Source organism: Daucus carota, chromosome 5, assembly GCF_001625215.2.
Source record: "Daucus carota subsp. sativus chromosome 5, DH1 v3.0, whole genome shotgun sequence".
NCBI lineage: Eukaryota > Viridiplantae > Streptophyta > Magnoliopsida > Apiales > Apiaceae > Daucus > Daucus carota.
In genome coordinates this window covers 7,581,625-7,608,738 of record NC_030385.2, presented here as the reverse complement: position 1 = coordinate 7,608,738, position 27,114 = coordinate 7,581,625, and the positions used below count along the sequence as shown (strand labels likewise).

The window sequence follows — 27,114 nt, the reverse complement described above, 5'->3', positions numbered from 1 at the left end:
TACGCCCAAACTTTACCCCGAATATGAATTGTCAAGTTTATCCCCCGATTTATACCGGTTTTTTTAAAATGGGCTAAAAGGTACGACAAAGATACTTTGAGTGTCGAAAAGTATGTTTTTAAACTTCGAGGCCGCATCGGAACTTCCACCCATACTTCGAGTGCTAAAAGGTCATTAAGCCAGATTTTACTCAACCGAGCGTGTTTTATAAACCTGCTTTTCAATTTTATGTTTTAAGTAGATTTAATAAAAACAATGAAAGCCCAAAGTAAAACTTAGATGCCAAGTACTACAATTAAAAACTGTCAACTTTATTATATGATCATTGCTTCAAGAACAATAAACCAAACAAGAAGAAAGAAACAAGTGTTAATTTAAAGAAAACAAGCAAGTGAATACAGAGATGAATTGGGACAAGTCTACTTGGACTTGGTGGGATAAGAAGCCATTTTGTTGATGCCACATTTGCCTTCAGGCTTGCCAGTATTTCTCTTGAGTCTAATGTAGCCTTTCTCCCCCCATTTGGGACCCCATGAGTTCTTCACAATTATGTAATCCCCTCCCTTTGCTGTTCCATATCCCACTGCAGCCACTCCATGGTCCAGCTCCGTTCCACAACGCCCATCAAACACACCCTGCACAAATCAAGGCCGTATTAGCTATGTATAAAGGCCGTATACAGTGCATAAGACGCATCCATGAGACCTAACAGAGACCAGACAGCGGATATATGTATGTAGAGATGATATAAAATTAAATTTCAGGCACAATGTTGCTCACCCCGCTGTAGAACTGGAAGTCACGGCCAGAAGCCTCAATAGCAACACTCAAGGGTTGGTTTGCAAGTGCCTTTATCAAGCTTTCATCACTGTTTCGTGGCACATCATGGTACCCGTTGATAGTCACTACTTGAAATTCATCCTGCATTACAACAGAACAGGAAAAGATTTGAATTACTGACACGCAGCTTTCAAGAATCCAGGCTAGCAATATATATGAAGCTACTTAATTAAGCTAGAATACCTTTTTCTCATCACAAGTGCCTTCTTCCATGATGTAAGGGTAGTCATCCTCCTTGTGAAGTCCCCCATTGGACATAATGAAGGAAAATGCATAATCCATTAGGCCTCCATTGCAACCATTGTTAAAGCTTGTATCACAATCAACTAGCTCTTGCTCTGACAGCGACGTCAAATTTCCAGTCACAATCTGGTTTATTCCCTCTACTGCAGCTACTGTCGAAAAGGCCCAGCAACTACCTGCAAATTGATCATGTTTTCAGAACAAATCCAAAATTTTCAAGAACAGGGTATTTGCAAATGTCTGAAATATACTTACCACATGAGCCTTGGTTCTTGACATTAGTGACAGCTCCTTTCTTTCTCCAGTCCACAGACTTGGGCAGATCGACGACATCTTTGTAGATGAAATCTTCAGGATTGGACTCTCTCCTTGTAGACAAGTCAACCTTGAGGCCCAAATACTTGTCCTTGAACTCCTCATGGCTCAAGTCAGCAAACTCATTGAGTCCAAGCCAGTAGCTGCTGCTTTTCTTGTTTGTTTCATCAATATGCATCAAATTATCTTTAAAGATCTCAAACCTGTGCAATTTCTCTTCAATGCTTTCATAACTCTTGCCATGCTTTTCAAGCCAGGACTCGAATAGATTAATTAGTTTGTCAATGCATGTCAAGTCATCCGGTGCATAACCAACAATTGAGAAATCACGAGCCAGCACTGAGGTCGCGAAAGCTGCTGCTAGGAAAAATGAGAGGAAGAGCAAGGGTTTGGATGAAGAGGAGAATGCCATGTTTATGAGAAGGTTTAGTAGAGAGGTGTGGAGTGAAGAAGGTGATGAAATGAACACAAGTGCATGGGGTTTTTATACAAGGTTTTTCAACATAAAATAATAGAATTTTATGTGGGATTGCTCACTGGTAGTGTTGCTTTCAAGTAAAGATGTTGAATAAGATATTAGAATTTCTTAAAGATGGAAAGAAACAAGACTTTAAGGCTAGTTCTCTTCTGAGAAATCTTTAGATCCAAGCATGTAGCATGTCTTTCCAGGTTAATGATGACAAGCAGTAGGTAAACTAATTTCGTTTGTTTATCACACACTAAGCACAAGATTTGATTGAGTTTACATTCTTTAAAAATGATAAATCTTCTATATTTATGACAATCACACCAATATGTTCCCAGTACCAGACAAATCCGGCTAATTTAAGGAGCGGCTGTAGAAATACAAGTTGGGCTAAGCTCAGTTATGGGCTTGGGCTCTCGGAGAATCGGAAAGCATCTGTATAGTCAAATAATCCAATAGCATGTAAGAGTGTCCCGGTTCGTACTCTAAATATAATATAAAATATTACATATCATACTAACATATAACATAAAATATAGGATAGGACAAGGAGAGATGTGCCTAAAAATAGAGTTTGAGATGGTTATCACTAGAGTTTGAGATGGTTATATAAGGCTAGTAGGACATTGTTGGATCAACAATTTTTATCAAATATCCTAAATTATAACTTATGACATGATATAGGACATCTCTTTGACTTGCTCTAAAGCCCTTATATTTACAAAAAAAATTCCGTCAGGCCCTCTATTTACATTTATTTAAACAAACAAGCATGTCATAATTTTTAATTATGTTCGACGGATGAGTCGTATTTAGCTTATTGTATAAAAAAGTAGTTAGAAAGATATTCTTTTGTTTTTAGATTTTCTATTATTTTTTCTTTACATATATTGAATTTTAAAAATTGTTATGAAATTATATATGAAGCACTTCTGATAAAATTTTAATTTACTAGAAGTATACTTATAATTTATAGGTTTTGAAAAGCTTTCACAAATATTTATAAAAACATAAATTTTATTTATTGAGAGTATACCCTATGACCTAACATAGTTTTTTTTTTTAAAAAAAAATTATGCATTTCATTAAAAAGACCTAATCTAGTCTAGATAAATCCCAAAACTGCTAATATGATCATGTTGATAAACAAATAGACGAGCCAAGTAAAAAGTTGTTTTTGTTTTGATAAAAATATTCTTTAAAATAGAAAAAATTATAATGATATTTCAAGAAATCCAACCCACCTTGAAATTAGTAGCATTTCAATTCACCTTCGCACAATTAGTTCCCGTTGTAATCAAGTATTTAGAATTTTAGTTGCAACAAATTGAAATCGGAGGGACAGGTACCCTAGTAACCTTCCGTAAGATAGTTTTAAACATGATGCATGATGACATAAAAATAGGGTTACAGATATATCTCCCCTGCATTTTTACTAGACTTAAATACAAAAAGGATTTACAGTGACAAATAAAAAACATTGAAAAATCCGAAACAGACTCATGTGTGTAGGTCTGTGAACGCGGTAACTGTACTTGGGCCTACTACTAGTAGATGGACTACGAGGAAATAAAGGGGCCCGCTTCCGACTTGCGAATGTTGAAATGGGAGAAGAAGGCCCACGTAGAGTCTCTATCGAATCACGCAACCCCACTTTTGGTCTCTGCACTATTCTACCTAGCCACCGTCCTCATTTACTACACCTATTTATTGCTTAACCAACTCAGTCCTGCTGGGGTGAGAGGAGGGTGAAATAGATAAAAATAGAATGAGTACAAATTAAAATTAAATTATGTATAAAAAAATTCATAAAAAATAAGGTGAGTATAAAATTATAATGATGAAAATTGAGAAGAAATTAGTTAAAAAACAAAAAGCACTATTTTTTAAATTGAGGGGTGCCTTCAGAAATACGAGGGATAAGAAATTGAAGGAAAGAATGAAACGGTTAAACTATTATTTATAATATAATTCAAATTTCATCGATTCTTTCATTGTATTTTCACCCTAAACAAACATAACATCGAATTGTGGTTACTTGAATCAAAATGAAACGAGCGAGAATGAATTGAAATATTGCGATAATATTTTACAGAGATATAAGAAATTATGAGATAACCGTGACTAAATATGATTAAGTCTATTTTTTGACGAAAATTGTGGGGAAATACAATGAATATATTTTTCTAATCACCCCAAATTTATAACATAAATTTCAATCCATTATCAAACCTCCATTTCATAAAAGTTAACACAGTTTTGGTTTCAAACACTTGGAGAGAATGAAATAAAAATTTTAAAAAAATAAAGAATATTCTTTACAAACATAAATATGAGTTAGATTTATAGTATGAATAAATAGTAACTAAATAGGAGTAGGTCTAAATTTTCTATGATATTTTTATTGAAATTAAAAATATTCTTTACAAAATATGTGAGTCAGATTTATAGTTTAAATAATTTAATATAGAATGAACTTTTCTCTTATCATCCCCGATTTTAAATACAATTTACTTTGTGTTTCTCTGTGTTGCATTCAATACAAGTGAACTAAACTATAATATTATCAAATTTGTCATCAAGAACATATCCAAAATCAAATAGTTTAACAAAATAAAGATGATTCGATTTTGGATATGCTATCGAAGTAGTAAACACATCGTGAAAATATAAGTGTAAAGTGTATATTGGTAGCCGAATTTTATCATTTTTATATTTTAGTTGTCAGAATTTTAAATTTGTAGAAAGATGTCCATAAATAATTTTAAGTAATCAAAAGGTGGCTAAGAGCAACCCCAATGGTGTTACCTATTTTGAATTCCTAAAATATAATAAATTAATAGTTACCTAAAATTTAAGTAACCAAAATGTTGTTTTACTCCAATGGTATTCCCTATAATCATCCTTATATTTGAAAAAATAATATTTTTTTAAAACTTCTACTATGATGGGGGAGATAAAAATAGGAGGGAAAATGAAAAGTGAAAGTAAATGAGTGAGGGAGATGAGGTGGAAGAGATAGGGATTGCTTTTCTATCCCCTAAAGAAGGGGTTTGGTTTTCTCTCACCTAAAAATTTTAGGTAAGGAAAGAAGGGTTGGAGTGGGAAGTTTTTACTTGAACCCCTATTTTTGTCCACATAGGTAAGGGAGATGTTGGGTTGGAGTTGCGGACAATTTTTTGAGGAAAAATATTAGCCTTTTTTCTCAAGATAGTGAACCTTAATCATTTTTTTGAAACATAAAAACAATATCCTGACACTCTATCGATAGTTAGAAATTCCGACCACTAAAATATAAAAACGCATAAAACTCGCGACATAACTATTCTCAGATCTTAATTGTTAAAGCACAAAATTTATTATTTGTTTGATGTTTTAAATTTATCATGTGCCGAATTTTGTGTAACAGCCTACACATGCAAGGCGGGGTTCGAATATGATGAATTTCATATAAGTATTCATTTAATTTTATCATATTCAGATTGAGTCAGAGTTAGTTTGTTTTTTTTAATCTGGTGTGGATCTGTCGAGATCATCCTTAATGGATTGGAGCTCCAGATCCGTTTAAATATTAGAATTAATTTCAAAATATATTAAATAACTTAACATAACTTGAAAGTGCAAATACAAACATACTAATTGTCAATATCATAATAAAAAATCAACAATTGATACCTTCTATTATTAAAAATAAGAACTATATATCTGCCAGGTTAATCTATGTCTAAACTAACCTTAATTTTTTTAAACATATTTAATATTATATATTATATATTATGAAATACAAATGGGAGATATAATATTAGACATAACGGTGTATTGCAGAATGGATGGGTTGGGACCCTTGGGGTCCCATGCTCCCATAATAAAAAAAAATTGCTACTATATAAGAGTTAGGTTTGGAGACTTGTTTTTTTGTAGTACTTGAAAACCAAATTTAACATCATTAGGTTAAAACCAAATTGACGGTTGATTTACAAGATAAATGGCAAGATATCTTCAAAATATAGGATTATTGTATATGTACAAGATCATAATCAATTGTTCTTCTAAACTTTCTTCTCTCAATTAATCTCATATTTCTGAGTGATAAACACAAAATTGATGAACAACTGCAAAACAATTGTAGAAGAAATCTAAAAAAAGACAACATCTCATTAATTTGCAGAACAATCGGAATCTCAATATTTGCAAAACAACAATATTAATTTTCTTCTTGAACTATCATTTGCAGAACAGGAAGAGGACTTAAAGACTTATAGATATACATGCCGAGAGTTGAGAGATTAGTGGAGAACCTGGCGCTTGTAACTGCCAATGATAAATGCTTTATGCAGTGTACACATTCTCTATGGAAGAAACAAAATAATTGAAAAGAAATATTTTAATTATAAAATAGAAACATATCGGCCGTTGGATTATAAATGGATAAATGATCATGATGTAGGGCTCCAAGTTTCCAATAATTTGGAGGGGCCACATAACATATGCCTAATTTTTAAATTTATATGTCAAGTATGTGATTATTTTGCTTCATATCCTTAAAATAATTAAGCGACTCTCAAAAAACAGAACAAAAATTTCTAACTTCCATTCAAATGTCATACATAATACATCTAATTGATTAGTTACTTAAGCAATTAAAATTTTATAATTCAAAATTGGTTATTTTTATAATTTTGATCTTAAAATTTGATTTTATATGTATTAATTTTAGTCTAGTAATTTTTTTTATCCCATCCTGTAATACCGTTATGTATATTCTGCCCACAGTTTAAAATGTTTCTGCATCCGCAACTGATACCACTCCCTCCGTCCCCTTTTACATGTACATTTTGGAAAAAAAACACATACTAAGGAATAATTGATTGTATAAACTTTTTCATTAGATACCTCTAATTAATATCTTGAAAATGTTGGAATACTCCTATTTTATGTCTTGAAAACATGAATTCAACCAAGTTTTAAATAAGTCAAGCCTTGAAAATTAAAATTATGGGGATAAATTTAGAAAACTATCATTAAATTAGTTTTGAAAGTATAAATGAACATGTAAATAGGGACAAAAAATATTTTGAAAATGAACATGTAAAAAGGGACGGAGTGAGTATTCATTAATTCATTAGTTATCAAATCGAAATGGATGGAACCGGATTTCCAACCTATTGACAACCTACTCTCATGCATGAATTTGGTACTAGCTTGCCGATGAAAAATAACCATAAACGCGGGAGCCACAGATTTGGACGCAACAATGTCGATGGCAGTGTGACTGCCTACACAAGTAGTTATTCGATGATCCGTAGGAGATGCAAAATGTTGTTACTGGAAACTAATTTTTACTTGTTTCTGCTAATTGAATCAAATTACTCCATTGCAATGCAATAAGATACCAGCAGCTAGCTAAAAAAGATTGCAGAGTGTGCAACATATATACTCCAAAACCATGCTAGAGTAATTAAACCAAAATAAATCGTGCTTCTGCATGCATAATCAGAAAGCTAAGGGGCCGTTTGGGTTAGCTTAAAATAAGTGCTTTTTACTTAAAATAAAAAAGTGAGATAGAAATCAGAAGCAAGTTAAGACTTATAAGTGATTAAACTGTTTGGTAAATAAGCAGAAGTCTTGAAATAAAAACTAGTAATCCTAACTTTTTTTAACTACTTCTTAACTTCTTACACAAACGATACAAATAAATGCTTATAACTTTTGAACTCAGAAGTCGGCTTATAATTGCCAAGCAAACACCACCTAAATATCCTAGTAGTAGGAACCAGAGACAGAAGAGCAGATCTAGCATGGTTTTTTTTTAGGCGTGTAGAGGGTTAGATAATGATGACATCACACCCCAAATTACAGGACCCCTAATTAATAGCTTTGCTGCTCCTCTTTGTTAAGTCCATCACTTTCTCTCTGACCATATCGTAGCAAAGCCTGCTCTCTCTTATCACAAACACGCATAAAAATATACTCGCATCTCATTCCCTTCTTTCATGTTTTCATTTTATATTTATCCATTCATAATTTACTTAATCCGGAAGACTTTTCAGCCTTTATGAACCCAAAAAATCTCTTCCTCATTTTACACTACTATTTCACTCACCTTCGGTTTCAGTGCACCCCTCCCAACACCTACACTGCTACTCTACATATATTAATATAATATATGTCCTGCATGTTATCTTTCACCTCATAACACCAGCCTGCTTGTTTATACAAAATTTGATTATCTCTCTCTCAACTCTCAGTGTTTTTACGGAAAGAAAAGAAAAGAATTAGGAGATGCTGGCTATAGAAGATATAGTAAGTGAACTGAGAGGAGGAGGAGATGTGAATGAGCAAGGGATGCCTCCAGGGTTTAGGTTTCACCCTACTGATGAAGAGCTCATTACCTTCTACCTGGCTTCCAAGGTCTACAATGCCTCCTCTCTCTCTGCTCTGCACATTTCTGAGGTTGATCTCACCAGATGCGAGCCTTGGGAACTTCCGGGTACTAATTTTATTCTTTTTTATTCACTCCTTGTTCCTCTTTCTTTCAATCATGCAGAACCCATCTCTCTTATTTAGGTCTGTAGCATGCATCTTTTCTAAATCACTGTAGGGTGTGTGCTTAAATATATGTCAAGTTAGCCATTTTTCCTGCAGCCACTACAACAAAAGTGGCTAATTTCGATGGTCAGAATCTGGTTGAAAATAGCTATTTTCAATCGTCTGTGGTCGAAATATGTTATTTTTCGTTTGCAGGACTATTTGTGTTTTTCCCTCTTCTCAGTATTCTTATGGTGTTTGGATGGTCGGTGAAATGAGAAACATAAATGAGAATAATATGGAAATTCTGAATATAGCTAGGATATGATTTATCCATCTACTGGGTTTCAAGCAAGGAAATTGCTAATTCAAACACTATCAGTGAAATAAGAATTATCATTCAGGTTCGTTAATCATTAACTGGACTTATTTATCATGAACCAATATTCCCTTTTATAAGTATTATTCGTAAAGGATGAAATTTAATGTGTGGTCTTTGTAGTTAGTTCTGCCAAACACAAATAATGAAATAGTTAATGGAGTATGTATGAGCAAAATCTCAAAAGCTTTCCCCAGCCATTTTACTTTTGCTGAAAAGTAGTACTCCCTCCGTCCCAGCCATTTGTATACAAATGGTTGGGACACGGAGATCAAGAAATTGGGTAAGAAATGAGTAAAGTTGGATGAAAAGTGGGTATAGTGGTGGGACCCATTTATATTTAATAATAAATTTGAGATAGTGGAGTAAAGTAGTGGGTGTAATAGTATTTATATTATTATAGAATGGAGATAGTGGAGGAAAGTAGTGGGTGTAATTATGTTTTATATTATAAAAGTTTACTACTTTTGGAACGTATACAATTGGTGGGACGTCCCAAAGAGGAAACTGTATACAATTCATTGGGACGGAGGGAGTAAGATCTTTCTCACCTTTGCAGAAATCATTATTAACCACCTGACAGATATTATACTTGATTATGATCTAACAGCTACATGACAAACAACAAAAGGTTCAACTTCTTGGCAGTAAATTTATTTATCTTTGGCAAACTTGATTAGTACTGAGTGCTAGTAGTACATAATTATGCATAGTTGCACTGAGATGATGTGGATGATGATGATATAGATGTGGCAAAAATGGGGGAGAGAGAATGGTACTTGTATAGCTTGAGAGACAGGAAATACCCAAGTGGGCTAAGAACCAACCGAGCCACAGGGGCTGGCTATTGGAAAGCAACTGGAAAGGACAAGGAAGTTTACAGCAGCAGTACTGGTAATTCTGGCAATGCTGCCCCTGCACTTGTTGGGATGAAGAAGACTCTTGTTTTCTACAAAGGCAGAGCTCCCAGAGGTGAAAAGACCAAATGGGTCATGCACGAATATCGCCTTGACGGTCACTTCTCTTGTCGTCACACTTGTAAGGTAACACGCCTTGACGGTCACTTCTCTTGTCGTCACACTTGTAAGGTAACACACATTTGTTACGGTGCATAGGCTTGTTTACTTTGATACAATGACACGACTACAAGTACCCAGCATGAATATGTGCTCAAGTGTCGGACTTTCCATATTTTAATTTTTTCACGTTTGTTTGGCCTAAAATAATTTGTGTTAATGTGTCTGAGCACCTCATGTCAATTCCAAAGTCCAAATTAAGTCATTTTCATTGTTATTAACAACTTTTTACTCGAAATTATTCTTCAAGTTCAATTTAAAAAACAGTAAGATAAGCTTTGAGTATTTAATTTGTATATTTGGTTGAATTCACAGGAAGAATGGGTGATCTGCAGAATATATCTGAAATTGGGAGAAAAGAAAAACGGAGTCCTGCCTGTCGAAGAGCGAAGCAGCTATATGCAAGAAGCTTCAAACTCAAGTCTGTCTCATTTGGTTGATCAAACTATAAAAACAGGACCAGCATTACAGCCTTACAAAACATTACTGCAGTCCCTCCAAAACCAGAACCAACTAAACATGAGCCATATCACACATGAAAGCCACCTTAAATCTCTAATAAACAACCAATCATCAGTTGGAGCTGTGGTGCCACAGTTCCAGACAAACAGTCTTGTTTTAAATGGACTCCAAACATCCTTTTCTTCACCCACAGAAACCAAAGACAAACAAGACCCTAAACTCCTCAACACTCTCCTCTCATCACATCAGGATTACTATTGTTTTAACAAGCAAGAAGCTCCTCCGTTTGCTAAAATCTGCAAAACAGAGCCCAACTTTTTACATTTCCACTTACCTCATTCTAATGATCACCCACAAACTCCCAAGTTTCAGCCACTCCTCCCCACTAATCACACAGAAAATCCCTTGGTTTTTACAAACTTGGATGGTGCTAATTGCAGGTTTTCAGACTGTGATATGTCCATGGCTTTATCATCATCTTGTTCAGAAGTGGTGGCTTTAAACAGGGCTAGCTTTAAGCAGATGTTGCTTGATCCTCCTACAAACATTGCAGCAGCAGCAGAATCTTGGCCTTTTCACTTTTAATGTACTTTGTTAATTTAATGCAGCCCACAAATCCTGTTTAGACTTTATCAAAGTTTTATAGTTTGTAACTTTATCTGCCTACTGCAGTACATATAATGACAAATGTAATGCTGTAAATGCTGAGGGGATGCAAAACCACTCACGCACGTAAACGGGTAGTCTAGTACACATGTAAAAACATGTTGCCTAGTGATTCTAGGCTTCTAGAGTTCCAGGTAAGGTATAAAAGTTCAAATCCAAACGGGTTTTACGTATCAAATCCAATCCCAAATTCACAGGTTTCGGATCGAGTTCGGATTCATCCGAAACCTGAATTCCAAAAAACTAAGCGTTTCTATAGTAATTTTATCTTTGATTTCCTTGTTATTAAATTTCATTTAACTTATATTTAAACTACATTAATAATAAAAAATTACACATTAATAAAATTTTAAATTGTATTTAACAATTTCTAAATAAAAATCTTCATTATATGGAGTCTGAAATTTTAAATTAATTCATTAATAAAACAAAAAAAAAAGACATCATCATTCACGAATATAAACTTTTGCACTTATCTATATATATTATAAGCAAATTTAAGTCTAAAATTGAAAAAAGTATATTACTATATTATATACTTGTGTGTGCACTAAAAAAGTTCTATGGAAACTATATTTTTTGGAGGCTTCAGATACTTAATCACAACCATCCATTTTTTACACATCCAAGGGCTGCCGATATTTGTCCTGCACATTCGTTTCTCTCCCTATCCTGTCCTGCACTTCTAAATCGGTGAAAACCAAGCAGTACTTCTAAATCTTACCGAACATAAAATAATAATTCCATAATATTGGTGTTCAAACACCAAAATCCTATCAAATGAAAATGATAATTGCATACAAAACAAAGATGTAGTTGGACATTACTATGATTGGCACTGAACTCATCGTCATTGTCGTGCGACGAATTGAATTTGTTGCAAGACAAAATAGCACTCAGATATATCACAAATATGCGGGATAAATTATTAATATTACATTACTAAAAATGCAGGACAAGAATAGTGTGAATTATAGAGATAGTTTTGAATTAAAACTAAAACTCATGTCGATGATCTTGCAGCTGAAGCTATAATATCCCAAGAATCTATTCTACAAACTACAATGTTTAGCAATTGTTGTATATTAGAAATGCAGAACAAGAATATTATCAGAAATGAAGGACAAGAATATTTAATCATGTTCATTAATTGTCAGATTATTTTTAACAGTAGATTAATTGTTTACATATATATATATATATATATTTAATCATGTTCATTAATTGTCAAATTATTTTTAACAGTAGATTAATTGTTTACATATATATATATATATATATATATATATATATATATATATATATATATATATATATATATATATATATATATATATATAGGTTGCACTCCGCACAGAACACTTTAAAAAAAAGAACATCACAGAACACTATCATAACACCTTTATTTTTCACAAAAAGTGATTTGTTAAGATCATAATTATATAGTTAAACACCAATTAAACTCAATATATAAAATCTAAAATCCAAACTCATCCATATTATTAATATTAAATATTATAGAATCCAGAGCAGAATCTAGAATAGAATCATATATGTATGTTTTGCACGATTAATATTACATAAAATCATGTTATTTTTCATCCATATTTATTGTTAAACATGGTAGATACTATTATTATTCATAATAAAAGTTTAATTAGCTTAAAATTAGAGTTTAATTCAAGTTTTAGATGAGATTCTATATTGGATTCTAATGTGTTTTTTTTTGTTCTTCTTTTAAGAGTATTCTTCTTTGATATATATATATATATATATGTGCTGGAGTTTTTTTTTCGGGTTTCCGGTTCGAAACGAGTTCGGATTAGATATTGGGTTTCGTGTCGGATTGGATTTTGTTCGAATGTGTTGACTCTAGAAAATAGGATGAAGGCATGGCTTGATTTTGACTTGGGATAAACGGTGACATTGTTTGACTTTGATCAATTCTTCAATTAATAAATATGATGAAAATTTCGTACATGTTGACATTTAGTGCACTAGTTTGGTTCACAAACGACTAAAACTGAAATCGAACTTCATACAGTCTTTGTCATCTAATATTGACGAGTCCATTCGGGTTAAAAAAACATCAATATCTGATTACAAATAATTAATCTAATGATACTGGAATCTACTAATACTTCGCACTAAATCAGTGGACAACTTCTGAACCCTGAAACAACTTATATTTTTTTTCCTCACTGAAGCCTGAACATATTAATGAACTTCTTCTAGTGATTTTGTGATTGCTTCAGTTTCCTTAATTATCTGATTATGTATGTACATGTTTGTCGATATGTTGATTCCTATATTAGATTTATTTATTGTTTCATGTCTTGTTACTGTGTTGAGTTATCGTAATTATATTCTTTGTTACATTATGCCTTACATGTATGTGTCTTTTTTAAAAGGGCGCGTAACGTCAATAGCAACAAAAGTTTGACAATAATACAAAGCAAATCTCTGTACCTTTTCCCCTCTATTGTAATTAAACTTGTACAAAAGGATAGCAACAAAAATTTTAGTGATATAATTGACTACATCAGGTCATTGTAGAAGAAAAAATAGGTATATATAAATGATCACTCATCACACACACACACACACAAAAAGATCTCTATATTCTAAAATGAAAAGGTAAGCAAATGCAAGCAGACATATGTCAAAAGTGGGATGTTAGAATCCACACATTTCTTATTGTACGTGTTAGCTTCATCAATTACATTATTCGTGTCAAGATTATAAAGGTTGAACTAAGCCGCTCATCATGCTTTATGAGTAGTTTTTATTCGATGGACCGTTATGAATACTTACTATTTAATAATAGACTAAACTATATCAACATTTTACTTTCCATTAGTTTTTTATTTTTTTCGCATTAAATAAATTTGACTTGTATCATCTTCATTTTTTAACTTGGGGGAGTATATATATTCTGTAGTCGCAGAAAAGGGAATGAGCTCGGAGATAACTTCTCAGCAAATTTTTTAATACAAACAAGTTGTTAGTAAAGAGTCAAATATAACTATTGTTGGTAATCATGCCGAATTGCAAAATTTGAGTGATAAATATTAAATTTTACATAGCGTAATGATCACTTTAGCTTGTAATTTAAATACTATCAAAATTGTTGGAGATGTTGAGGTGTTTATGCATAGTGAGAATATAGAAACTCTGTTATATCTCACTCATGATGATTTAAGCGAATTCTTGAGAATCGGCCGAATAAATGATATAGGTTCTTATATAATGTTTATATTACAGCATCACATGATAAAGATCTACGGAGTGGCCATATTTATTCGGCCAATTCTCAAGAATTCAGTTAAATCATCATGAGTGACGTATAACAATAGTTTATCTATCCTTTCGATGTATAAAAACTTCAACATCTCCAACAATGTTGATGGTATTTAGATTACTAGTTAAAGTAATCATTGCGCTGTGCAAAATTTAATAATCAGTCAAATTTTGCAATTGGGCAATATTACTAACAAGAATTATATATGAGTCTTTACTAACAATTTGTTTTTGTTAAAGAATTTCTTGAGAAATCATCTCCCCCATTACAGAAACACACACACACACACACACACACACACACACACACACACACACACAAAAGTTAAAAATTCAAGATAATACAAGTTAAACTTATTGAATGCAAAAGAAAAAAACGCTAATGGAAAGTACAAAGTTTGTAAAATTTGATCTACTATGAAATGTGTGGTACCTCCACTTCATCATGAATCATGATCCCATAAATAAAAACTACTCATAAAGCCTCATAAACAGCTAAGTTCAACCATTATAATGTGGACACAAATGATGTAATAAAATAAGCTAATACGTATAATAAGAAATGTGTGGATTCTAATATACCGCTCTCAACATATGTCTACTTGCACTTGTTTACTCTTTCATTTCAAAATATAGAGACCAATATATCTATACATTCTTTCCCTTCTATACTAACTTGATTTAGACAATTTTATCACTAAAAATTGTGTTGGATTTGTCTGTACAAGTTTAATTACAATAGAGGCAAAAAGGTAAAGATAGTTGGAAAAAAATTTACATGACATTTTACAATATTAGATGCTAAAACCAATATATTAACACATTATTTTAGATATAATTTAATAATAATATATCATACTATATGAGCTAGGGTTGTCAAAAAAGTCCGAAAAATCCGATATCCGTCTGATAATCCGCATTCGTACATGAGATAAAGCGGATATTATCCGTATCCGAAATAAAGCGGATATTATCCGCGTCCGAATCCGACAGTTCCGGATACGGATACGGATATAGGCATATTCGTATCCGATGATATTCGAATATGAAATTATATATATATGATATTTAAATATTATATATATATTATATATTATTATTCTATAATTTATAGTTTTTCTATTTATATATGTATTCATAAAATAATATAATTATATATATTTTATATAACTGTAAAATATTATAGGAATATATCATAATATCATTCAAGTTTAATATTTAAAGATAATAGATTTATATTGAAAGATAAATAAAATTAATTTTGAACAAATATAAACCGTCTTTAATGACTTTAATTCATAACTCAATTTTTAAATATTAATTTTTTATTTTTGCTATTTTTTTATTCTAGTTTTAAATATAAAAATAAAAAAATCGAATTCGGATCCGGATATTATTTGTATCCGAATAATATCTATCGGATCCGGATATTATTTGTATCCGAATAATATCTATCAGATCCGGATTCGGATATATCCTTTAAAAAAATTTCGGATTCAATTTAAATCCGATCCGGATATAAATTTTCGGATCCGGATTCAGATACGAATATAGGCAGATCTGTATCCAAATTATCCGTTTCACACTCCTAAATTATGAACAAAAAAGAACATTAGTTTTGTACTATAACCTTTGTTGCTATTAACGGTACGAGTCCTTTTAAAACAATCAAACACATATTTCGTCAATATACTTGGACGTGTCTGCAATAAGAATTTGATTAATTAATAATAAATCATTCAATAAAAAAATTAAATATAAGAAAAAAATAATACCTTGTTGATTTGGAGATGATTGTTGCACTATTCTTTCTAGTGGAGGTCGTCATCTACCTCTTATAGCAACCTGAGTAGTAATTTCATTCAATTGAAGTAATAATCACAAATAAATATATGTGCTGAAAACTAAATATATCTTAGTTAAAGAATCGATATATTCATCTGTATATAGATAAAGTTATAGTAATATAAACTTGATGCATATATACAAAACATACTCAAAATATTGGTTCCTTTCGACCTGACGGTATCACTATAGGCTGCATCCCCACATCCATAGTGGGAGTCTGGTACAGATTGTTCCTTCAAATGACAAAAATAGAGGAATTTTCACATTTAGAAAAAGAGCTTCCAAATATATATATATATATATATATATATATATATATATATATATATATATATATATATATATATAATGTTAGATCAGTTTATGATTTACATGAAAGATTTATATGCATTTTGACTTTAACAATAGAAACTTACATATGCATTTTTACTGTTCATGATAGAAGGGAGATTCATTCGCCGAGGGCCAGAAGAAAACATCTATTACGAAAATGTGATGTATGTGAATAATTGTGTGTAATCGATGAGTCAATGGTAAGAGATATCATATGTATATATACACAAAGCTCAACAAGATATTATGATTGTTTTAAATATTTTGATATCTGTGAAAATCTTGTAGATCACAATATCTTCTTAAAAATTTCAAGATATTTGAAGATACGTGGAAAATCTTGTGTTAATAGATACTATTGCTTGACACTAATTTATAATGAAAAATAATAATATCTTTAAGAAATCTTATACTCCCTCAGTTCCACAATACAAGTCTCTTTTGAAAAAAAAATTCTCATAGTACCTGTCTAATTTTACTTTCCAATACAAATATATTGACATCATTCCAAAATTATCCGTCTTGAAAGTTGTATAACAATTAATGAGGGTTGAATAAGAGTATACATTCATGCATATATTAGGGGTACACGTGAGAAAATATTATCTAATTAATGTTTTCTTAATATGCGTAATTTTTTCAAAAGAGACTTGTATTGTGGGACGGAGGGAGTAATATTGAAGCCCCTGTTAACATAGATTAAATGATATAATATCCAATTACAATTTAAGCCAAATAATATGAACTCATATAGATATTCAAGATATTGTTTTCAAATCAATTGATCACCTTCAAAATATATATTAGATCATTTGTCTCTTGTTGATACATGTATTAGATACTTAAATCGTAATGCTATCTTTCGATTTTGAGAAAAGTTAAAATAAGATATATATATAAAATGTCAATATAAATTCATTGATATTCATCCCAAGAAAATATCGCTCCTCCTTTATATATAATTTTTTATAAAGAAAATATCTTGTGTTAGGAATATGTTATCCTTTGATGATAAGACAAAACATTTAGCATAATATTATATAAGTAAAAATAGCTGATATACAGATAAAGATAATATGTTATCTGTAGACTGTAGTATCCGTTGATCAGTTAGCCCATAAACAAGTGGGGTATTTTGTAACAAGATGGGTGCTTTACAAATTAGCAGTTGATAGGACAAGTTGATCAATTGGTATAGTTTTGTCTGTTAATAGACGTGTAACTAAGATAACAATTTGTAAATATTTGAAGTTATGCAATTTACTCAAGTGAAGTGAAATCAACGATTGATCAAATGACTTATCAACGGCTATCTTAAAACTTATCATTTTGACAGCTACAGTGCAGTAAATAAGACAAGTGTCACATAGGTTAATCAGATAAAGTAAAGCCTATTTTGGAAGCTAAGCAAATATTTATCTTAGTACCATATTGTAGTTATCGAAACTTGTCATTTCTAACTTTACAACATTAGAGTATTCAAAAATATAAAATTTGTCATAAGACAAATATTTTAAAGAATGTACAAGCTAAAGGGATGAGCGCGGGAACAACTTTTACCAGATATAACAAGCTCGTCTATTTGTTTTCCAGTAAAAATTATAAACTTGGGTTATATAACCAAATGATGTTATTTATTATAAAAAAGAATCTCTTACAAGCAACCTCGCAATTCTCATTATTGTATGCAGCTGTGTTGATTAACACATAAAAGTTCTTAAAAATAAAAATCTCTCAGGTGGAGAAACCAGTCCACCTGAAATTTTCGAAAGAGCTTTTGTTTATTATTTTCATTGCACCTTGTTTATCTCTTGTTTCAAATTTGAATTTAGGAAAAGTTGAATATATACAAGATTTTGATGAAACCCATTCTATAATCTTGTTGTGGTTGTATTGTTTAAATAACAATTGGTGTCAGATTAGGCTTCTTACATATAAGAAGAAAAAGATCTAAACAGTCTGTAATGGTAAGAACATATGAAGGTATTGAAATTCCAATGCTTGATAAGAAACATGGCTTTCACTGTAACATAAAGAGAAGGATGCATCTCCTGTCTCTTGATGCTAGTTATATTAACTGCATTGAAAAAGATGCACTCATTACAAAGAAAAAGGATTGGGTTGCCACTTTAGATACTGATGAGAAAGTGAACTATACCTCGATGGGAAATGTTGAATCTAGTATATAAGCTTCTGACAATAAGTTACCTCATTCCACTCTTACTTTTGATACTGATAATATTGCTGAGTTAAGATTATTTCTTAAAAACATGCATGTTAGCTATAGGGATAAGATTTTAAAAAATGAGAGGATCAAAATTGAAAGTCTAGATCTTAGGAAAAGGAATGATTACTTAGAGTCTGAGTTAGTCATCATTCTATGCATATTAGATCTTGATGATTACCCGAATTCTTAGTTGTTTTGAGTATGATGACTAGCAGATCCACTTTCAATACTTGCTCCCCTTGAGTTATTACTAGGCCCGTTTGATGATCCCCCACTTTAACTACCATGTTTAGAATGACTCAGAGAGTTCGTATTTTTTCCAACACTTTTTCTTGATGGTTCATGATCACCATATTTTGTACTCGTATTAGGAATCCTAGTACAAGTTTCAGGTTTATCTCTCCCTATGTAGGTGTCTGATAGATTTTCAAATTCTAGCTCAGACTTGTTTTTATTCTAGAGACCGGAGAGTTTGGTATCGTCAAACATTACATTGATGCTTTCATTCAGCTTTTCTTTATGGAACAAATAAACTTCGGAAGCCTTCGACTTCATAGAATAATCAAGGAAGATGACAGATATTATTGTCTTCATATTGATGACGGATATGATTGTCTTTATATTTAGATTTACGATATATGTGTGTGTATTAATCGATGTGCAAATAAATAATATTATAACAAATATTCAAGTTATTCAACATCCACAACATATAAAAAGAAGTAATATAATAAACCCCAAATCATTTATATAAAATTTAAAATGTGTCCAAAAATAATCAAAATAATATAAATTTTATTGATAAAGTTTATCTTTCTGTCGAGTACTAGCCCTAATATATATGTAATTGAAAATATAAAATACACAATCCTGATTAATTATATCTATCATTTTTGTTTTATCTATTTATTTTCATCATGTACCTTCACGGTCCTAATTACTTCTTTAAAATTTTCCCTTTTCCTTCTTTTATTTTCATTTTTATAATACACAAATTAATTTCACGGTATTTTCATCCAACATTTTAGATCTTCAAATTACCCCTTGATGTTCCCCAGTCCCCACCTCTTTTTTTTCTTTTTTTTTTAAATTATTTTCCTGCTACCTTTCAAGTCTCCGTGTCTAATTCGTAGAAAAGCCATGGGACCCATGAATAGTATTTTATATAATATACCAGGCTTATTGCATCAAGCCCCTGCTTTACAGTCTCTCTATATACTCTGCTGTTCTCAAGCCTACAAACTACACATTTTCTTCACATTTCTTGCCCAAGTCCCCTCTTTTCTCAGGTATTTCTTCACTCCTTCTTACTATCTATACAATACATATGTTCATTTTGTTTAGCAAATTATAGTTGTTGAATATGTATGTGTCTGTGTGTACTAATATACAGATCCAATCAAAGAAATGATCTGGGTGTTTTGATGTAGGTGATTTGTATACAAAGATTGGAACTTTATTGTTGAATTGTTGTGAAGATGAACGGAGCTGCTTTGGTGGCAATTGTTGCCACAATTGGCAACATGTTACAAGGTTGGGATAATGCTACTATTGCAGGTATGTATGTTAAAGATCATCTTTTTTGCATTTCTTCATCTGTGTGTAAATCTTGAATATTTGGAATTACTTGTGTTTTTATTCATTCTTCATTCTTCTTCTAAATTGGTTTGTTCTACTCAAGATTTGATTTTTATGGGAATATTTTATCTTATGTTGAATTTTGTTTTTGGGTTTTGTTTTGTGTATGTTTCTTTGTTGCTTGTGTTGATTTAGACACGATTTAGGGAGATTTAAGTAATGATTGGTCACTGTTACTAATGAAATTTGATATGGAATTGTAGGAGCGGTTGTTTACGTGAAGAAAGAACTTAACTTGGGAACTACTGCAGAAGGGCTTGTTGTTGCCATGTCGCTGATTGGTGCTACATTAATCACGACGTGCTCTGGGACCATATCTGATCGGGTTGGTCGACGTCCGATGCTTATACTGTCGTCCACGTTTTATTTCGTCAGTGGTTTGATAATGTTATGGTCTCCCAACATTTATACACTACTTTTAGCAAGACTTTTGGATGGATTCGGTGTAGGTTTGGCTGTTACTTTAGTTCCGCTCTATATCTCTGAGACTGCTCCATCTGAGATAAGGGGATTGTTGAACACCCTACCACAATTTTTGGGTTCTGCTGGAATGTTTTTTGCGTATTGTATGGTTTTTGGAATGTCACTCATGGACTCACCAAGTTGGCGATTAATGCTAGGGGTTCTTTCTGCCCCCTCTATTGTATATTTCTTATTAGTTGTACTATATTTACCTGAATCTCCTCGATGGCTTGTGAGTAAAGGAAAGATGACCGAGGCTAAACGAGTCTTGCAGAAACTGCGGGGCAGAGAAGATGTTTCAGGTAAATTTGCATTGATATGGTTTTTCCTTAACAATTAGATATTTTTTATCGGTAAAATCTGGATTTACTATATAATCCGGACCTACCTTGTAAGTTATGTATAAGATATTCTGAGTTTTTCATGCAACAAGTCTTGACACCCAACTGGCTGTAATTTTTATGCTAACACAGTTAATCTTAAGTTTATTATACTCTATTATGTTCACAATTGCAACTTTTAAACCCTCTAATTTCGAAGGGTGCATCAAATTAATGTAATGTATCATATCATTACGCTCTAATACTGTATGATCAATGCTTTTAAGCAAATGGGCAGACATATACTATTTGGAGTATCTCATCATCTAACATAGTTTTATAAATAGTGATATAATTGAGGACCACTATAGATTGCATCGTTTTGTAGTATAATATTCGCTGATTTATGTTAGTTATGAATTCGCAAAATAGAGAAATTTTTTCTTTGTTATTTTAATAAACATTTTCTCAATTTATGTGTTAAAAATAGATATTTCCAATGTTTGTCCACTGAGCTCCTTTACTCCGTCTTTGACAGAATTGCTAAAGTTTTTGTTGCTTCTTTTGTTCACAGCTGAGATGGCTTTGCTAGTTGAAGGTCTGGCAGTTGGTGGTGATGCATCCTTTGAAGAATACATTATAGGCCCAGTCAATGACCTTACTGAGGATCAAGATCCAGAGGCAGAAAAAGAGCAAATCAAATTGTACGGACCTGAAGCAGGACTCTCATGGGTTGCCAAACCTGTCACAGGACAAAGTGCTATTGGTCTTGCATCGCGCAATGGAAGCCTTGTAAACCAGGGTATGCCCCTTGTGGATCCTATTGTGACTCTCTTTGGCAGTGTCCATGAGAAACTTCCCGAAACAGGAAGTATGCGAAGCATGCTGTTTCCAAATTTTGGCAGCATGTTTAGCATGGCTGATCCTCATGCTAAACACGAACAGTGGGATGAAGAGAGCCTGCAGAGAGAAGGTGAAGATTATACCACAGATGCTGGTGGAGAAGACTCCGATGATAACTTGCAGAGCCCATTGATTTCACGTCAAACAACAAGCATGGATAAGGACATGGGTGCTCCACGTTCAAATGGCAGTGTCCTTGGTGTTAGGCGCAATAGCAGTCTCTTGAAAGGAAATACAGGAGAAGAGAGTATGGGCATTGGGGGTGGCTGGCAATTGGCATGGAAATGGTCAGAAAGACAAGGTGAAGATGGAAAGAAAGAAGGAGGTTTCAACAGGATCTATCTGCATGAGGAAGGGATTGCTGGGTCCAGGCGTGGGTCTATTGTTTCACTTCCTGGTGGGGAGATTAATCCAGAGAATGACTACATACAGGCTGCTGCTCTTGTAAGCCAAACTGCTCTCTATTCAAAGGACCTTATGAATCAGCATCCAGTTGGACCAGCAATGGTTCATCCATCTGAAACTGTTTCTCAAGGGGTGGGTTGGAGTGCTCTTCTAGAACCAGGAGTCAGGCGTGCACTGATTGTTGGCGTTGGGATTCAAATCCTTCAACAGGTATTGAAATCCTTTTTATGAATCCTTATGTCATTTATCATGAACTTTTAGTAAGTTTTGTTCCTCTTCTACTTAATTATTTGAGTGGACTGCCAGACTCACTTGTCCGCTACAAAAGTTTTGTGTGTGTAAATCCTTTTTCTTTTCACTAGGTAAAATTGACCAGCTACTGAATCAGTAACTACTATTTTCTGAATGTAGTTCTGTATGTTACTTGGAAATTTCCTGTCTTGCTATGTTCAATTAGATCGTATTGCTCACTTTTCTTTTATATTCTTAATCATACCCACTGATTCAGAATGTATGATCCTGCAATCCATTTTCAAGATACTATGCTATCTTCTTCTGTGAACCATGTGATTACTATAGGTGGATAATATTGACAGACTGATAGTGCGATTCTCTACATTTACCTGAAATGGGTTTCCCTTCTTGTCATTATCAGCGCTTCAACTCATCCATTGAGCATATCTGCTTTTTTGATTCTTATGTGTGTTAAAATGATTATGCAGTTTTCTGGCATTAATGGGGTGATGTACTACACTCCGCAAATCCTTGAGCAAGCAGGCGTTGAAGTTCTTCTTTCCAGCTTGGGAATTGGTTCTGAGTCTGCATCTTTCCTCATTAGTGCATTTACAACCTTGTTAATGCTTCCTTGCATAGCTGTAGCAATGAGATTTGTTGATGTTGCTGGCAGAAGGTTAGTTACTTATTTGTTTTAATTTAACCGTGAAACTACTGTTCTTTATGCTCTAACCTTTAATGGCTTGAAGTTAATTTTAAAATGTTTAGAAAACTAGATAGCAGAATATGGAAAATGTTGCATATGTAAAATGCATTAGAAACTTGTTGAGTTTCCAGTAATTGTTAAATTTGATACTACTTCTGTTATATCAATTTTTTACTTCTAGGTAATCACAACTTTGTTTCTTGGACTTTGTCTACCTCGTATGCACAATTAGTAAGAGGGAAATCTAGTGATATGGTTTTGGGTTTCTCATTTTCTCTCATGCCCTGCATAATAAACTCCTTAAAGGGACATAGGTATTTTGGAAATTAATAATTTGCGGCATTGTTGTCACGGCGCTCGACTAGTCGGGTTGAGAGAAATCGACTGGAGAGGTCGACTTGTGAATTGTCGACTAGTCGGTCGACTTGGTCGACTAATCGATCGACTTATCGACTATTCGGTCGACTAGTCGGCCGACAAGTGCAAAAGTCAATCAAAAATTAAAATGAAAAGTAAGAAAAAAAATTTTGAACCTGCTCAAAATCAGAAATAATCAACATGTTAATCTAAGTTTATAGATCTTTGTATGTGTTTGTGTTTATGTATGCATAAGTTGATTAGAACTTAATATAGTAATATACATGTAGTATAATCGTCCCCATACATCTTTGATCTAAGTAAATAGTTAATGGAATGCTCTATGAGCGTCGGCATCATGAGAATCATTTTGGTAGATTGTTGTTTTAAATATTCATATAACTCTGAATGTTGCTTTTGTCGCTATATATTAATTAGGGAAATTCTCAATGGTACACTTCTAGTTTTGGCTTTTCCAAATGGTACGCAAAATGTTTTTGACAGTCAAAACTAAAAGTGTACCATTGAGAAATTCCCTATTAATTATATATAGTTCTGCATGTCCGGAGGAAGAACCATCACATAGAGATTTCTATTGCTTATTATCTAATAAATGAAGGCAGGCGTTAGTGGTGAATGCTCAAAGTGTTGAATTCTTTGACGTGTTGTATAATAATGTTATGCACAACAAGCCACTATTAGTTGCATAAGTAGTTCTTCGAATATATACTGCAAGGCTATCAAATACCTCATCTATGTATTATATTTTCTTGTGTTTAAAGATGTTACTACCATAAATTTAGCTTTTAATTTGAATCATTTTGGTTTTCAGTTTTTCCTGTAGACCTTGAGACAAGCAAACACTTACTTCTTGTACTATAAACTTGTATATAGAGCAATGAGTTAAAAATAATGCCAGATTGTTCCATTTTACATATTGTAACCAAAAATATGGTTGTCCTGATCCCTCCTTTTTTACTATTAAATTTCTTGTTAGAAGCTGATGTACCTTGTCAAAGCGAATTCATTGCGAGTCTGTCACACGCTTGCTATATTTCATATTGAATTCTTAAGTAGGTGCTCTTTGTTTTTTTATCTTTGTGATTTCGATATTAATGTGCTGTTATACTACTTGATGAAGGACATTGCTGCTCACGACCATCCCTGTGCTGATAGTTTCACTTGTTGTCCTAGTCATCGGTAATGTGGTCAACATGGGTACCGTTCTTCATGCAATCATATCGACCATCTGTGTCATAATCTATTTCTGCTGCTTCGTCATGGGTTATGGACCGATCCCGAATATCCTCTGCTCAGAAATATTCCCTACAAGAGTTAGAGGTCTTTGCATTGCCATATGTGCTCTTGTGTACTGGATCTGTGATATCATTGTGACCTACACGTTGCCTGTGATGCTCACTTCGATTGGACTAGCTGGCGTCTTTGGCATATATGCCATTGTATGTGTCATTTCTTGGATCTTCGTCTATGTAAAGGTTCCAGAAACCAAAGGCATGCCCCTGGAAGTTATTACAGAGTTCTTTGCTATCGGTGCAAGGCAAGTCGATGCTGCAAAAACAGAGTGACGGAAGACAGCTGAACCGTTTTCCAGTAATTCGACGACTTCTTTGCTGATAGGGCAGTGCAAGTCCTTGCTGTCAAGGAGTGGAGTGGGGATTTTGAAAATGCAAAGCAGTTATAAGTTGGCAGGCTAGGAATGGCACTCTCATCGTACAAATTTTGAAACTTCAGTTTGAAATTCAATCTCATAGTTATTTTTGTTCATCTGGTTTGTAGTACTTTGAAATAAATACAGGCTTTGCCGTGTTTTTTGTGTTTTGTAAATTCTATAATATTCAGCCATATGTGCCTCCATTATCACCATCACATAGACTCACACTTCAATTTCTGTTCTTTCCAACATTTCCATTCATCTGTGGTGATCAAAAGGATCAGAAGCACATACAAATTGTGCATTCAGTGCGATGTCAAATTAACAAAAGTAAAGCAAGAATCCCAAGGAGAAGCACTGCCGTGGTGTGTTGATATTACTGAGCTCTGAATCAGGGGCGTATTCAACTATGATTTTAAAAAAAATCATTATGAAATTTAAGTGTATCTGAATCTAAGTATTTAATTGAAATTTTATATCATGATACAAAAACTGTTGGTATTTTATTAGGATTTTTAATTAGTATACTTAAATATCTGATATGTTGGTATTTTATTAGGATTTTTAATTATTATACTTAAATATCTGATGATATTGAATTGAGATCGTTTAAATATCATTAAAATATGATAGTTATCGAATGTTGATGAAATTTTAATCGCAGGATTGTTCGGTGTATTATAAGATTTTGAAATTCCACCAACATTCATGGGATTTTGAAGCATTTTAATTAAATATTAAAAAATATATATCGATTCTGCAACATGCTATCAAGAATCCGCACAAATCAAAATCATATATAATTTATTAAAATTCATAATTTATTAAAATTTTAGTTGAATACACCCATTTAGTGGGCGTTTAGTGAGTTAAGCTGTAAAGCATATGCTTAATTATTATTTACAGATACAAAACTGGAAAGGAAATAAATGGATTAGACTGATTTGTCATATAAGAAATAAATAATTGGAACCCCGTAACCACAGTGACTGATGATCCTCGTTGTCCCATGTTAAGAATTTAATATAACAAGCATTATGTAATATGCTTAAAGATAATGAGCACGGTTGGATAGCCTAGTGGTTAAGGGCTTATCCTCTGTCGTCCCAGGTCTTGGGTTCGACCCTGACTCATCTCTAAGAATATCTTAGAACAGATACTCACTTGTAAGGCTATAAGCCATATTTGTCAAAAAAAAAAAGATAATAATTATGGGGCCGTTTGGGTGAGCTTAAAATAAGTGCTTTTTGCTTAAAATAAAAAAGTGAAGTAGAAGTCAGAAGCAAGTTAAGACTTATAAGTGATTAAACTGTTTGGCAAATAAGCAGAAGTCCTGAAACAAAAGCTTCCTAACTTTTTTTAAGTGCTTCTCTAGTTTTTACACAAACGCTACAAATAAGTGACTATAACTTATAAGCCCAGAAGTTGGCTTATATTTGTCTCCAAAACACCACCTATATGTACAACTAGAATATGGTAGAGTATCACTGTCCACTAATAAGTGATTAAGCGCCATCATATCATAGTAGTATATAATTAATCATCATTATCACTTTTAGGTAAATTCTCCTGGGTAGCATTTGAGGTGGTTCATCTGCTAACCGTTCATTTTTGGACATAAATATGATAAATATCTCCATTATACAATTACTCCCACCGTCCCCCTGAGTAGTATACATTGAGGGACGGGGACGCGACACGGACTTTAATGCTCCTGTAGAGTGTAGTTGTGTA

General features: G+C 32.7%; 3 protein-coding genes across 4 annotated transcripts; 2 read left to right on the top strand and 1 right to left on the bottom strand.

The window, feature by feature from the left end:
* Positions 1-290: 290 nt before the first annotated feature.
* On the bottom strand, positions 291-1,870 carry LOC108220420 (cysteine protease XCP2). Its single transcript, XM_017394180.2, has 4 exons — positions 1,339-1,870; positions 1,024-1,259; positions 781-921; positions 291-635 (listed from the first exon to the last, which is right to left on the bottom strand). Exons 1-4 carry the CDS (start codon positions 1,808-1,810, stop codon positions 420-422), a joined length of 1,065 nt encoding a protein of 354 aa, XP_017249669.1. The 5' UTR covers positions 1,811-1,870; the 3' UTR covers positions 291-419.
* A 5,918-nt stretch (positions 1,871-7,788) lies between these two features.
* LOC108222084 (protein CUP-SHAPED COTYLEDON 3) lies at positions 7,789-11,182 on the top strand. 2 transcript variants are annotated; one of them, XM_017395975.2, is made up of 3 exons: positions 7,789-8,354; positions 9,519-9,859; positions 10,163-11,182. In XM_017395975.2, the coding sequence occupies exons 1-3, from the start codon at positions 8,147-8,149 to the stop codon at positions 10,892-10,894; spliced, it is 1,281 nt and encodes a 426-aa protein (XP_017251464.1). In that variant the 5' UTR covers positions 7,789-8,146; the 3' UTR covers positions 10,895-11,182. The 2 variants fall into 2 exon arrangements, with proteins under 2 accessions (XP_017251464.1, XP_017251465.1); XM_017395976.2 differs by having other exon boundaries at positions 9,519-9,814; positions 10,163-11,181.
* An 8,677-nt stretch (positions 11,183-19,859) lies between these two features.
* LOC108223635 (monosaccharide-sensing protein 2) lies at positions 19,860-25,592 on the top strand. Its single transcript, XM_017397982.2, has 6 exons — positions 19,860-19,972; positions 20,114-20,240; positions 20,525-21,085; positions 21,678-22,621; positions 23,134-23,321; positions 24,850-25,592. The coding sequence occupies exons 2-6, from the start codon at positions 20,162-20,164 to the stop codon at positions 25,292-25,294; spliced, it is 2,217 nt and encodes a 738-aa protein (XP_017253471.1). The 5' UTR covers positions 19,860-19,972; positions 20,114-20,161; the 3' UTR covers positions 25,295-25,592.
* The last annotated feature ends 1,522 nt before the right edge of the window (positions 25,593-27,114 follow it).

Excerpts from the sequence above, each read along its gene's own strand:
- LOC108220420 (XM_017394180.2), bottom strand. The coding sequence starts at position 1,810 with ATGGCATTCTCCTCTTCATCCAAACCCTTGCTCTTCCTCTCATTTTTC. Across the intron at positions 1,260-1,338 it reads CAAGAACCAAGGCTCATGTG|GTAGTTGCTGGGCCTTTTCG; the intron begins GTAAGTATATTT and ends ATCAATTTGCAG. Across the intron at positions 636-780 it reads ACTTCCAGTTCTACAGCGGG|GGTGTGTTTGATGGGCGTTG; the intron begins GTGAGCAACATT and ends TGATTTGTGCAG.
- LOC108222084 (XM_017395975.2), top strand. The coding sequence starts at position 8,147 with ATGCTGGCTATAGAAGATATAGTAAGTGAACTGAGAGGAGGAGGAGAT. Across the intron at positions 8,355-9,518 it reads CGAGCCTTGGGAACTTCCGG|ATGTGGCAAAAATGGGGGAG; the intron begins GTACTAATTTTA and ends ATGATGATATAG. Across the intron at positions 9,860-10,162 it reads CTTGTCGTCACACTTGTAAG|GAAGAATGGGTGATCTGCAG; the intron begins GTAACACACATT and ends TTGAATTCACAG.
- LOC108223635 (XM_017397982.2), top strand. The coding sequence starts at position 20,162 with ATGAACGGAGCTGCTTTGGTGGCAATTGTTGCCACAATTGGCAACATG. Across the intron at positions 20,241-20,524 it reads GGATAATGCTACTATTGCAG|GAGCGGTTGTTTACGTGAAG; the intron begins GTATGTATGTTA and ends ATGGAATTGTAG. Across the intron at positions 21,086-21,677 it reads GGGCAGAGAAGATGTTTCAG|CTGAGATGGCTTTGCTAGTT; the intron begins GTAAATTTGCAT and ends TTTTGTTCACAG.